This window comes from Hyperoodon ampullatus (genome assembly GCF_949752795.1).
Source record: "Hyperoodon ampullatus genome assembly, chromosome: 10".
In the NCBI taxonomy this organism is placed as follows: Eukaryota; Metazoa; Chordata; class Mammalia; order Artiodactyla; family Ziphiidae; genus Hyperoodon; species Hyperoodon ampullatus.
In genome coordinates this window covers 93190034-93204402 of record NC_136923.1, presented here as the reverse complement: position 1 = coordinate 93204402, position 14369 = coordinate 93190034, and the positions used below count along the sequence as shown (strand labels likewise).

Genomic DNA, 14369 nt, shown 5'->3' with positions numbered 1-14369 from the left:
CATTGGACAGGTGTATTAGGTGTATCTGTTTCTCTAGAGAAACAGAACCAATACGGTGTGTGTGTGTGCGTGTGTGTAGATACAGATTTATTATAAGGAATTGGTTCATGCAATGATGGGGCTGAGAAGTCTCAAGATCTGCAGGGTGGGTTGGCAAGCTGGAGACCTAGGAGAGCCGATGGTGTGATTCCAGTCTGAGTCTGAAGGCCTGAGAACCAGAGAGAGCCCGTGTTTCTGTTGGAGTCAGCGTCCAGGGTCCCAGTTCTAAGGCAGTCAGTCAGGAAGAATTCTCTCACTTGGGGAAATCGCAGCCTTTTTGTTCTATTCAAGCCTTCAAGTGATTAGGTGAGGCCCGCCCACATTAGGGAGGGCAATCTGCTTTACTCAGTCTGCTGATTCATGTGTTACTCTCATCCCCAAAACACCCTCACAGAAACATCCAGGACAATTTTTTGACCAAATGTCACTCCATGGCCCCGTTGACGCCTAAAATTAACTGTCACATCCAGTGAGGAGACTGAAGCTTTGAGACCTTAAGTAACTTGTTCAGCCTCACACTGCTGGTGGGGGGCAGAACCAGCTCTCAAACCAAGGTCTGTTCATCTCCCGTGTTCCACTCCTTCCCTTGACCACCCTGATTTAGAAAGTGTGGAGACTCAGAGGGGGAAGGGCTAGCTGAAGTCACCAAGAATGCAGGGTTGGCCCAGCATCCCGGGTCTGCTCCTTTCCCATCACGCTGCTTTGGGGGACTTCAGCTTAACCTGTGCTTATAGCTCATCTTTTCCCCACAGGGTCCCCAAGAATGTCTTCAAGTGAAGGGATCAGGGTCAGGACCCAGTGAACCCTTAGGAAGGGGAGGGATTGGAACAACCAGATGAGTTCATTGTCCACTGATACCCAGAATGGCTTGGACTTTGTAGTGCTTCACAGGACCTAAAAAAAGGTCCTGTGATGAGGTTGGCTGGGATCACTATTGTCTCTTTACTCAAGGCCAAAATTTTAACCAGTGCATTTGATAAAGACCTAGAGAGCGTGCTTCTCTAGTTTGAGGAGGGAATGATAGAGTTCAAGCTGATTCACAGTTACCCCCGGCCCCTTCCTTGTCTACACCCAGTCAGTAGGGCCCTCATCCACTCACTGACCCTCTGCAAAGAAGGAAAGATTGATTGGCAAATTTCTTATTTTGTTGATTTAATGTAGTTGTTTAGGAAACGGTTAGACCATTATTTGGAAAGACCTAAACAAAGTCATTCAAATAATTTATTTTGAGGCTTGAAGAATTCCCCAACCAAAAAGGTTTAGCCTAGAAAATGTTAGAAATATAAAGATAAAGGAAATAAAAATTACTGGAAATGCCATCTTTTTCAAAAAATTTATTTTACTAAAGTATAGTTGATTTACAATGTTGTGTTAATTTCTGCTGTATAGCAATGTGATTCAGTGATACATATATATATTGTTTTTCATATTATTTTCTATTATGGTTTATCACAGGATGTTGAATATAGTTTCCTGTGCTGTACAGTAGGACCTTGTTGTTTATCCATTTATACATAATAGTTTGCATCTGCTAATTAATCCCAAACTCCCAGTCCATTCCCCCTTCAACCTCCTCCTTCTTGGCAACCGTAAGTCTGTTCTCTGTATCTGTGAGTCTGTTTCATAGATAAGTTCATTTGTGTCATATTTTAGATTCCACATATAAGTGATATCATATGGTATTTGCCTTTCTCTTTCTGACTGACTTCACTTAGTATGATAATCTCTAGGTCCATCCATGTTGCTGAGAATGGCATTATTTCATTCTTTTTTATGGCTGAGGCGTATTCTATTGTGTATGTATACCACATCTTTTTTATCCATTCATGTGTCGATGGACATTTAGGTTGTTTCCATGTCTTGGCTATTGTGAATAGTGCTGCTGTGAACATAGGGGTGAATGTATCTTTTCAAATTAGAGTTTTGTCTGCATATATGCCCAGGAGTGGAATTTCTGGATCATATGGTAACTCTATTTTTAGTTTTTCAAGGAACTGCCATAGTGTTTTCTATAGTGGCTGCACCAATTTACATTCCCACCAGCAGTGTAGGAGGGTTCCCTTTCCTCCACACCCTCTCCAGCATTCGTTATTTGTAGACTTTTTGATGGTGGCCATTCTGACCTGTGTGAGGTGATACCTCACTGTAGTTTTGATTTGGATTCCTCTAATAATTAGCAATGATGAGCATCTTTTCATGTGCCTGTTGGCCATCTGTATGTCTTCTTTGGAGAAATGTTTATTTAGGTCTTTTGCCCATTTTTTTGATTGGGTTGTTTGTTTTTTTGTTATGGAGTTGTATGAGCTGTTTGTGTATTTTGAAAATTAAGCCCTTGTTGGTTGCATCATTTGCAAATATCCTTTCCCAGTCCGTAGGTTGTCTTTTTGTTTTGTTTATGGTTTCCTTTGCTGTGCAAAAGCTTATAAGTTTGATTAGATCCCATTTCTTTATTTTTGCTTCTGTAGAAATGCCATCTTAAGATAACCACTGCTAATGTTTTGTGTTTTTTTTTTGCGGTACGCGGGCTTCTCACTGTTGTGGCCTCTCCCGTTGTGGAGCACAGGCTCCGGACGCGCGGGCTCAGCGGCCATGGCTCACGGGCCCAGCCGCTCCACGGCATGTGGGATCTTCCCGCACTGGGGCACGAACCCGTGTCCCCTGCATCGGCAGGCGGACTCTCAATCACTGCGCCACCAGGGAAGCCCTGCTAATGTTTTTATATGTATGCTGCTAGACATTTTCAGAGTTTATTCTTTTTTTTTTTTTTTTTTTTTTTTGCGGTACATGGGCCTCTCACTGTTGTGGCCTCTCCCGTTGCGGAGCACAGGCTCCGGACGTGCAGGCTCAGCGGCCATGGCTCACGGGCCCAGCCGCTCCGCGGCATGTGGGATCTTCCCGGACCGAAGCACAAACCTGTGTCCCCTGCATCGGCAGGCGGACTCTCAACCACTGCGCCACCAGGGAAGCCCCAGAGTTTACTCTTAAGTAGGGTTCTAGTCTCGTTCTTCCATTATTATAGCTGTGTGACCTTGGGCAAGTCACTCAACCTTTCTGAGTCTCCCTCTTTGTCTTTCCCCACCTATAAAATATCAGCTTCAGGTTCTTGTGGTGTTTGAATAGAAAAATGAAGTTTGTAACAATCCCTTGTTCGTAGCTGGTGCTTGATTCCAATTCCCTCTGCCCACTGCATGCTGACTTTTCACTGCCCCTTCTTTTAGGGCTGGGCAAGTATTTTTAAGAAGAGGTCATGCTGACAGTTCACAGATCGAACTGCCACTCATGTCATGTGATGCCTTTTCTACTAAAATATGTTAACACTCTTGGAAAACAAGTAACCCTTGGAATATTTGCATGTTGTTTTTTAAAAACTCCGTGCAGCTACGCATGTTCATGTATGAAAGTAAGCGTGTCTGACTGCAGAGGTTTCCCCGTACTGCTCTGCCTCCTGAGAACATGAAAGGATGCTTTGACCACTTTTGGAAATTACCTAGAAATGGTAGTAGGGAGCGGACTCCTTGGCCGTAAAGCGTTATGTGACGTTGGGTGGCATTGGGTTGAATTGCAGTCCCGCGTGTTTGCTCTGCATTTTCTGTTTCATAAATCCTACCACAGCACCGTGAACAGAAAAGGCCCCATGTATGGCTTCCTCTCTGCGGCACATCACAAAGTCCTATTAACTGTGGACATCTTGGCCCATCCTGGGAGGAGAAGACCTCATTTTCTTGGGGTCCCAAGAGCACAGACTTTCTGAGTCAGGCCTCATCGCTGACCACATGAGTGTGGCATTTTCAGAAGCCAGCACGAGCCACCCTAGCAGTCACGAGCTAATCACTCACTAGTGAGTGAGCAAAAGACTTAAGGACACACTTTTGTGCGTGTGTGTGCACGTGAGTACACTTTTTTTTTTTCTTCTTTTATTTTTGCGGTACGCGGGCCTCTCACTGCTGTGGCCTCTCCCGTCGTGGAGCACAGGCTCCGGACACGCAGGTTCAGCGCCCACGGCCCACGGGCCCAGCCGCTGCGCGGCACGCGGGATCTTCCTGGACCGGGGCACGAACCTGCGCCCCCTGCATCGGCAGGCGGACTCCCAACCACTGCGCCACCAGGGAAGCCCCGAGTACACTTTTTTAAAAGTCAGATCATGTTAGGGACCTTTTTATGGGGAGCATGAGTTTATTTAATCTTTTGAGGTTATAAGTTTGAAACCCTATTGTGGAGAACTGGTTTTGATAAAAAGATAAAGCACCTTAAAAATAATGGCAGGTCAAGGGAAGGGCATGGAGGGGTTGCACCTTTGAAAGAGAAAGTAAATATGCTGGAGATTTGAAGCACCAACAGGATACACAGAGGCTTGACTGTCTTCACATGAAGGGCCTTGGCCATGTACCATCTATGGAGAGACTCTGCCTCTGAAACAATTGCTCATGGACCCGTGGCGCTCCGGGGTTAGGGAAGCCACAGGTGAATAATGCACTTGATCAAGGAGGAGATAACTGCCGTCAGTAATATTCATAAAAGCCAGAGATTGAGCCTTCACACCTGCCTTTTGATCAAAATTGCAAAGAAGCAAGGAAGCAGTATTTTGAGGTCTAGCTCCTGGAGGGCCAGGCCTAAAAGCGTATCGGCAAAGAAGGATTGAGTCACAGAGACCCACGTCCTCAGCTGGAGATGCTATTTGTAAAGTGGTTTGTCCCAGTTCCACGGAGACGCCCTCCAACTCCAGGGCCGCACGCACCTTCCCGCCATCATCACACAAGTTAGCCCGGGTGGCCTGGGTCTTCTGTGTCCTTCCCAAAGTGTGTCCCCCCTCCTGGGGACAGGCACTTCCCTCCAAGACCCGTTCTGGGCTCTCACATCACGCCAGCCCCGAGCACTGCCCTGGCTTCCGGTGCCTCTGCTGCTTGCCTCTCCCTGCTGGGCAGGCTGCTACCCCAGGCCACCTCTCTGGCCTTTTCCTCCTCGGATCTCACACAGGCCACATTGCCAATAGGAGGTAGCAGCCTGGTTATTTTGTGCCTCTTGTGCTTGTAAGAAAATACAATGGGTCTGTGTCCTAGTAGCTTTGTACTGGATCCCTGGTGTTGAAACATAAGTCCCACGGCCAAACTGTGCCAGGCAGCCCAAGGTGTCAGGCAACCCTGCCAGGCACTGAACCAGCGTAGGGCACTGTGTGGGTCCAGTGGGTGTCAGGAATGCATGTTTGACTTGGAGGTAACTGGATACCTTACAGGAAGGTGACTAAGAGACACGTGGAGTGGCTGGAAGTATAAAGGAGTGAATTCAGTGTCCTCTCTGGCTCATAAAGTACTTCTGCTTTTGTGCTGAATAAACCTGACTTCACGCCGGGCAGCGGGGGAAAGGTGGCCACTGAATGATGTTTATGTGGCTGGCCGGTGGCCAGGCGTGTTGTGCAGGGGCTGGCGGGGGATGAGGTCCAGCCCGTGCGCCCTGCCCGCTCAGCTGTTCCTGCTTCTGCATCCCAGGCGGGGTGCAGGTGCCCGGGCTCGGGCTGAGGGGCGGACAGGCAGTGGGTGTGCAGACCTGAGACAGGACTGACGGGGCCTGGGGACCAGAAGGTGCGGAGGTGAGGGGAGCGTCGGGCCTTGGCCCTGAGGGTTGTGTGCTTGGCTGCAGGCAGGGGTGGGAGGAGGGGGCTGGACCAGCAGAGGCCATCGAGTACCCCCAGGGGAGGGGGACGGCTGGGCCAGGCTCCCGCTGACGGCCTGTCTTTGCTCTTTCCTTTTTGAAGGATGGAGGCTGCACGTGTCCAGGAGATGTCGCCAAAGCCTTTGGTAAGAGGCCGCAGAGCGGGAGGGGGGGGAGCTCCCTGCAGGGGTGCCGGGAGGAGGCGGCAGACACGTTAGGAAGTTCAGGGCCAGTCCTGAGTTTCCTCTCCGCGGATTTCAGCCCCTCATTGGCCCAAATCCTGGCATCAGTTTGGTTCCGGTTGGTGGCAGAGCAGGCCGAGTGCCCAGGGATAGATGGAGGGGTGTTACCCTGTGGGCCAGGAGTGGGTGAAGTCATAGCCCAGAAGTCACCACTGGGAAGGCTCAGGGTACCCGAGGAAGAGGACTGTATCGGGTCTGAGACACTGAAACTTCAGCGAGGGGGTTGTCTTCGGAGCCTAACTTGGGGGACTCCTGAGGGAGGGACGGGAGCCCTAGCCGCAGTGCCTCACCACAGGCCGAGGAGGCTGTGCCACACCAGGGGCAGCGGCGTCTGGCCGTGACCCTGCAGGGCTGGGCCACGACGCCCCAGCCAGGTGTTTCCTTGGGGAGGCACTGGGAGGTCCGGCATCTCTGCGTGCTGTGCTCCTTGCCTGCCACTGAACCCTTGCCAACTGCGGGCAGGAGTCAGAGCTGCCGCACGGCTGGGGAACCCCACCTGTGAGGTGAGGCCACGTGTGCTGGCAGGGACATCGCTACTGTTGATTTTTGTGCTGCGTGTACTTAACACTGATGGGTGTTCTGTCTCGGGCGCCCTTCTGATAGCGCACACGGTGCACCCTGCCCAAGTGGTGTCTGGACTCCCACTCGGGCAGCTTTCCCTCCCCGCGCTCCCCCAGGAAATGCAGCCACGCCTGTGGAGGGAGAGGGACCAGGTCGGGGCAAAATGCTGGTTAGGAAGGGCCACGAGAGTATTCAGAAAGGAAAATGATTGGAAGCCACTTCAAAGCATTGTTTGAGTGGATCTGTGCTCTGTGTTCCTGCTGTTTACAGCTGCTCCTGGGGTTGTGGTTTTCGGGAGGCCTGGCCAGACACCAGCTGTCCTCTGCCCCCTTATAATCACGGCAGGGGGGTCAAGGAGCCAGCAGTTGTGTTAGGGACCCTGCAGGGAAGAGTCTGCTAAAGCTTGCTGCCAAGTAGACAGGTCCTGTGCCTTGGTTGCCCAATTGCCAGGCCCAGGGGGCCAGCCCTGCAGCCCCTGCCTTCCGTAATGCTGGCCGGAAGGGACTGGAACGCCTGATGCACACCCCAAGGTCCTCTTGTAAATATTTAAGTGACCAGATGGAAGCAGTCAAGGTCACGTTTCAGAGGATCCTGTGTTTGCTTCTCCTTGTCCTTCATCGTGATTACTTAACGCATCTGTACGCTGATGTCCTCCTAGTCTGAATGTAAGCCCTCAATAGGGCTCGCTGAGGATGGGGAATAGTGACTATTTCTGTTTCTTCCACGTATGCCTTTTACTTTCCTAACAACTAGTTCCTCCCCATCTTCCATGTGCCACGTGCTATAATAAACATTGAGGACACAGCGGTGAGTTAGCCCCCCACCCCACCCCCCGCCGTGGTCCTGATCCAACGTAACCTACGAAGGCAGTTTCAACACCCCAGTCTCCTGTGTACCTATCCTGGAAGTTTCATGTCATTTGGTGATTAATATGGGGTATTTTGTTTACTCTGGAAGTCAAATGTTTATCACAACAAAGGTGCGGGTAGAGTTTTACAGGATGTATACACATATGTGTGTGTATATGTGTATGATGTACATATACATATATACATACTTACAGGTTTCTCTCCTTCATGCCCAAGCTCTAGTGCAGGAGGTTCTGTCTGTTCTGAGGTCCCTTCATAGCTACCCTGTGTGACAGTGCTGAGAGCTTCAGGTAGACCAGATGCCCGATGGGGACACGGCAGGGGAGTTATTGTATTACGTATGAGATTGGACAACATGCTGAGGTGCTGCCCAATTATTAATGTTTCTTTGATTTTCAGAGAGTTAGACCTGTGGAAGGTGGTCATAGATAGGAAGTCATCACTAACCATTAAGGACTGTCCACTGTATTAGCCACCAAGCTTCAGTAGGCTGACTTGTTGCTTGGAGCATCCAGTTGCCCATCTGCCCTTAACTTTTTTCCAAAGTGGGGAGGTTGAGCTTTTCTCTGACCATAGCCAGGAGGAGGGAGGGTGAGTTGGTAGCACTTGCCTCTTTCTGGAGCCGATTTTCTCTGAGCTCTTTTCTCTGCTGCTTCTTTTCGTCCCCACTTGGGAGTGCAGGAGCTGGAGCAGATTTTGTCATGCTGGGAGGGATGTTTTCGGGCCATACCGAGTGTGCTGGAGAGGTGATCGAGAGGGATGGACAGAAGCTCAAGCTGTTCTATGGGATGAGCTCAGAGACGGCGATGAAGAAACATGCGGGAGGGGTTGCGGAGTACAGGTACGGAGGGCGGGTGGAGCGGGGGCGGGCAGCGCCGTCACCAGTGAGGTTGCGTTCCCCGGCTCCTTACAGAAATGGGGTGCAAGTGGGTCTCAAAGAATATGAGTCTGTTTATATTATAGTACCACAGGAAGGAGCTAGAACACATATATATTTCTGAATTAAGATGTTCAATTAAAGAAATGACTGTATGGCTTAAATTTTTTTTTTTTTTTTTTTTACTGAAGTACAGTTGACTTACAATGTTGTGTTAGTTTCAGGTGTACAGCAAAGTGAATCAGTTATTTATACATATTCATCTATTTTTTTTCAGATTCTTTCTCCTTATAGATTACAAAATATTAAGTATAGTTCCCTGTGCTATACAGTAGGTCTTTGTTGGTTATGTGTTTTAAATATAGCAGTGTGTACATGTCAATCCCAAACTCCCAACCTATCCCTACCCCCGACCTTTCCTTCCTGGTAACCATAAGTTCATTCTCTAAGTCTGCGAGTCTCTGTTTTGTAAATAAGTTCATTTGTATCATTTTTTTTTAAGATTCTGCATGATATCATAGGATTTGTCTTTCTCTGTCTTACTTCACTTAGTATGATAATCTCTAGGTCCATCCATGTTGCCGCAAATGGCATTATTTCATTCTTTTTAATGGCTGAGTAATATTCTATTGTATATATATATACTCCACATCTTCTTTATGGAGTATATGGACATTTAGGTTGCTTCCATGTCTTGGCTATTGTAAATAGTGCTGCAATGAACATTGGGGGTGCGTGTATCCTTTCGAACCATGTTTTCCTCTGGATATATGCGCAGGAGTGGGATTGCTTGATCATATGGTAGCTCTATTTTTAGTTTCTTAAGGAACCTCCATACTGTACTCCATAGTGGCTGTATCAATGTACATTCCCACCAACAGTGTAGAAGGGTTCCCTTTCTTCCACACCCTCTCCAGCACTTATTGTTTGTAGACTTCTTGATGATGGCCATTCTGACTGGTGGGAGGTAATATCTCATTGTAGTTTGGATTTGCATTTCTCTAATAATTAGTGATGTCGAGAATCTTTTCATGTGCCTCTTGGCCATCTGTTTGTCTTCTTTGGAGAAATGTCTGTTTAGGTCTTCTGCCCATTTTTTGATTGGGTTGTTTTTTTCAATATTGAGCCACATGAGCTGTTTGTAAATTTTGAAGATTAATCCCTTGTTGGTTGCATAGTTTGCATATTTTCTCCCATTCTGTGGGCTGTCTTTTCGTTTTATGGTTTCTTTTGCTGTGCAAAAGCTTTTAAGTTTCATTAGGTCCCATTTGTTTATTTTTGTTTTTATTTCCATTACTCTAGGAGGTGGATCAAAAAGGATCTTGCTGTGATTTATGTCAGAGTGTTCTGCCTATATTTTCCTCTAAGAGTTTTTTAGTATCTGGTCTTACATTTAGGTCTTTAATCCATTTTATTTTTGTGTATGGTGCTAAAGAATGTTCTAATTTCATTTTTTTACATGTAGCTGTCCAGTTCCCAGCACCACTTAGTGAGGAGGCTGTCTTTTCTCCACTGTATAGTCTTGCCTCCCACATTGACCATAGGCATGTGGGTTTATTCTGGGCTTTCTATCCTGTTCCATTGATCTATATTTCTATTTTTGTGCCAGTACTATGAAGTCCCGGAGCCTGATTCCTCCAACTTTTTCTTTCTCGAGAACTGCTTTGGTTATTTTGTGTCTCCATACAGGTTTTAAGATTTTTTTGTCCTAGTTCTGTGAAAAATGCCATTAGTAATTTGATAGGGATTGCACTAAATATGTAAATTACCTTGGGTAATGTAGTAATTTTGACAGTATTTATTTTTCTAATCCAAGATCATGGTATATCTTTCCATCTGTTTAGAAAACATATCTTGCCTCTTTCAAAGTAGCTATAATTTTTATCCAACCAGCCTTTGCAGTGTTTGGGGCCCCGGAAAGGCAGTGCAGAGCAGAAGTATTTGGGGATAAGTTGGAAATGGAACTAGGGGTATGTGTGAGTAGGTATGACTCTTGTTCAACCAGCTCTGGAGGGGACTTCCAGGCCTTGTCCTGGTATCAGCCTTGTCCTGATAGAGCTGATGTGGAGCCTGAGATGAGTCAGGCTATAAGTGGCAGGCAGAAGGATGGGTCTCCTCCGCTGCCTATGATACAGGGGTGGGTGAGACCACCTCACAGAGGTCAGGCCTTTTGGGAAGAGTGCCGTGTGTCACCTGCAGTAGCTCCCACAGGACTCTTCCCTGCCTCTGGGCTCAAGCAGTTGACACAGGCAGTATTTTTAGGCATTTAATTATGTTACTGTGCAGAAGGGATGCTCACGTCTGCTTATCTGCTCCACTTCCATTTTAATCGTGTGCACGTGTGTTTTAAGAACGTTGTGACAGAATATACCCACTGTCTCGCCCTGCTCCACGGAGTCTGTCATTGCTTCTCACCAGAGTTTGCACTGATGACAAGCTGTGCCATGTGCACAGGACAGGAGGCCCTGCATCCTTAGAAGGATGGAAACTCAGGCCCCCTGCCCTGGGCTGATAACCTCCGTTTCCTACCACTTATTCCACACCCAAAAGCTTACAATGAAGATGTGGGATTCAGATGGATTGTGTAAGGTTTGAGCCAACCTAGAGGTACACATCTCAACTCCACTGAGATTTTCAGGTGGGTGGGAGCGCAGGAGGGGTGGGGGTCCCCCCCACCGAAGCTCTGTTCCTCGGGTACTGGTAGGCTGACTTCAGTCCTCCTCTTTTGGGGGGAATCTCAATATCAGTGATGTTGTAGTATGCGAACAGCAGGCTGGGAAGGAGGAGAGCGGGGGACTACATTTATACCGTCATTCTGGAAACTGCAGACAGTCCAAACAAGAGGGACACGCCCCGCCCACACCGCCTCCGAAGGCCTCTTTGTCCTGTGTGGGGACTGATGGAGGAGGCTGTACAGTGTGCTGTGGGGGGAGAAGGGGAGGGGTTTACTGTCTCACATCCGACCTGGACGTCTGGCCAAGAAGCTTAATGCTTTGCCAGCGACCAGTGTCACTGTTCAAGGGCCCATGCCTGTCTCCTACGTGCTGGTCTGGAAGTGGAGCCGTTGCGATTCTGTGACAGCCAGTTGCTTTGCCTGGAGGACATTTTTTGCCCTCTAGCCGTTGCATCTGTTTTGGGTTCTAAGAAAAGTAGGTAGGGAAGGCCAGACCAGACTCGAGCATGAACAGAAGCCAAGGAGCTGGAAAAAAAGAAAATCCTCTCCTGTGATTTCAGCAGGGTTTAAACAAAAATGAAAACAGGAGAGACTTGGGAGTATCAAGACTCAGTTCCAGAAGTGGATTCGAATCTTAGCCAAGGAAGGAAAGTGCTGAGGGAGTTAGAACCTTAATCCAGAGGCAGCCTGAGCCCTGGAGGCTGCATCTGTGTTCTCTCTCTCTAGGTCTGTCTCTTTCTGTCTCCCTCCCTCCCATCACGTGGTCTCTTCCTGAGAATGGTTCTCCGTCGTTGATGTTGTATTTAATTGAGGCAGAGTTATTTATGCTTTACTAGTTCTTTCCCGCTCATTACCCACTTAGTTCTCTTGCTGTCCTTGGGAGACAGATCAGAGCCCTTCATTTTACAGATGAGAAGACTTGGGCATCAATGATAAGTGACTTGTAAAAGGTGCCATCACCACTTAGCGAAGAAGCAATGCTGAGGAACTGGAGGATGTCCAGTAAGCCTCGGGAAGGCCATGGAAACCTCTTTTAAAAAATGAAAGGGCCATCGTTTCAGGCACACGTGCGCATGTTGGTCTCTGGTCACAGAGTGCAGTGATGCCAGTCATCTTGGGTGTGGCCAGTGGCCAGCTTCGTGAACTCGGTGCTGTAAACCAGCCACTAACTAGGCCAGCCCTTGGTCTGCTGGATGGTTTAAGTTGCTAGATTTCACCCGAGGGCAGTCTTGCAGGTGTAGATTTCAATGCTCAAGAGTTATTACCTAGAATTTCAAAAGGGTAGTTTTTGTTGTTTTTTTTTTTTTGCGGTATGCGGGCCTCTCACTGTTGTGGCCTCTCCCGTTGCGGAGCACAGGCTCTGGATGCGCAGGCTCAGCGGCCATGGCTCACGGGCCCAGCTGCTCCGTGGCATGTGGGATCTTCCTGGACCGGGGCACGAACCCGTGTCCCCTGCATTGGCAGGCGGACTCTCAACCACTGTGCCACCAGGGAAGCCCTAGGGTAGTAACTTTTTGATCAAGAGATGCTACTTTTTCAGTTGAAGAGACCAGCTAAAGAAAGTTCCAGAATTTGGTTGATTGTTAAAATTTCCAGATGGCCTGACCCTTAGATGGAGGCTAGAGTTTTGCATGGATTGGAGAGTTCCTTCTTGTAATGCCCCTCCTAAAGCAAGTCAGGATTTTATCTCCATCTTGCAGTAAGGGGATGTGACGTGGAATCAAGCAGTGTTGCTTGGTGGCCTTGTGAAGAGGAGGACAGGGACTCAGCAAGGACAGTTAGATGTGCTTTAGTGTTGGTGCCACGTGCCAGCTCTTCTGAATTTCTTAATGTCCCCGTGAAAGCTCAAAAGATGCTAACCAAAGCCCTGCAGCCTCCGGTGCTGAGAAGGTCCTCAGTTCTGCTCTGGTTCACCTTTCCGGGGCCCCGCGCCACGCCCGGGACAACAGGCATAGTGATTTGTGCAGACGCAGGGTGGTGAGCTGGGGCCGGGGCACCCAACAAGGGCCCTGGCAAGACAGGCCGTGTGAGTGGAGCCACTCACCTTACTAGCGGAGGTTTCCATGTCACCTCGCGGTGCTTGACTTGTCGCTTTGCTCCATCCCTTCCCTCCTCCTCTCCGGCTTGTCCCCTGTGAAGGTGCTCTGTCTGACCCTGACTGGAGAGCTGACGGGTGGGGGGAGGGACGCTCTGGGCTTGTTCCACCGTTGATCAGGGACAGCAAGCAGGAGAGACGCTGGTGGGCGGCGGTCAGGAGGTCTGTTCCGCTGCCCCGTAGGTATTCTGGGGCTCTGGGTCAGTTGCAGGTGGGTGTACACATTAACAGGGACTGGAAAGGCGGGGCCGGTGTTCGATGCGGACGGAGTAGTGCACATGGCTGGGGAGGACGTCGCCCTCCAGGGTGACGGTCCGGGTCTGTGACTCTTCCAGTGTTGCTGACGGGCTCTGGGCAGCCGGCAGCGAGGTCGTGCGTCTTGGGTGGGAGGAGTGCCTTCACCTGAGATGCTGGCCTGACCTGCGTGGCGTGTGCAGCAAGGCTGATGCGGGCGTGGGGTTGGAGGGTGGCGTGTCGCTGCCCGAGTGCCTTGGGCTACGGCTGGGAATCCTTCTGGCCGGCTTCTTAAGGGAAAAGAACCAGATTGAAAGAAAAAACCTCCCTTTTTCTTCCAGAGCCTCTGAGGGCAAGACCGTGGAAGTGCCTTACAAAGGGGATGTCAAGAGCACTATTTTGGACATTCTCGGGGGACTGAGGTCTACCTGCACCTACGTAGGGGCTGCCAAGCTCAAAGAGCTCAGCAGGAGGGCGACGTTCATCCGGGTGACCCAGCAGCACAACACCGTGTTCAGCTAACCTCGACATCAAGGACGAGACGACCTCCAGCTGCCGGAAGCGTCTGCACAGGCCTGCCTTCCCATCTCCCTCCTCCTGTGACGGCAGAGGTTCCGGCTGATCCCAGAAGCAAGGCACTTCCTGGGTCAGCGGTTGGAGCTTAGCTGCCCGGAACGTGTAACCTTGTTAAAACTAACACTCACACCTTTTTCTTTTCTTCCCTTTTTTTTTTAAGAAAATGGTTTCACTTTAATATAATGCTATGAAGACTTGCCTGCGTGCTGGAGTCTGCATTTGCAGGACCAAGTGGTCGGGGGAGCTGGGGGGTTTCTGCCTTCTTCCCACGCTTGGCTTTTAGCGGTCAAGGTACCTGGGGAGGGGAGGATTGGGGGGAACCACAGCTAGAGGAACCGGCGTCCCCTCCATCCAGCTTTCGGTTGCTGGAAAAGAAAAGCAGTTGACAGGTGAACCTGAAGAACTGGTTTCCGGCAGGTGCCCCCCAACGAGCGGTGACGTTTCCACCACCTTCCTTGCACATGCCTTTTGGGAGCAGATCCTCCATTGCTGCATTTGGTGCTGCTTCTAGGAAGCTGTCCCTGTCCTGGTTTTTCATTTGGTTTGTTTTCCTCCA

The 14369-nt window shown here is 49.4% G+C and overlaps 1 protein-coding gene across 2 annotated transcripts in view; it reads left to right on the top strand.

Annotated features, from left to right (window-relative positions):
- The window catches only part of GMPR (guanosine monophosphate reductase), a gene marked incomplete at its 5' end in the record, with an annotated part of 43100 nt that extends 28955 nt beyond the window's left edge, over positions 1-14145 (top strand). For both annotated transcript variants that reach the window (XM_079713043.1, XM_079713042.1), the window contains 3 exons: positions 5789-5831; positions 8039-8198; positions 13579-14145. In XM_079713043.1, coding sequence (XP_079569169.1) covers positions 5789-5831; positions 8039-8198; positions 13579-13759 — 384 coding nt within the window. In that variant the 3' untranslated portion in view covers positions 13760-14145. The remainder of the gene's footprint in view (positions 1-5788; positions 5832-8038; positions 8199-13578) is intronic.
- Between the last annotated feature and the right edge of the window lie 224 nt (positions 14146-14369).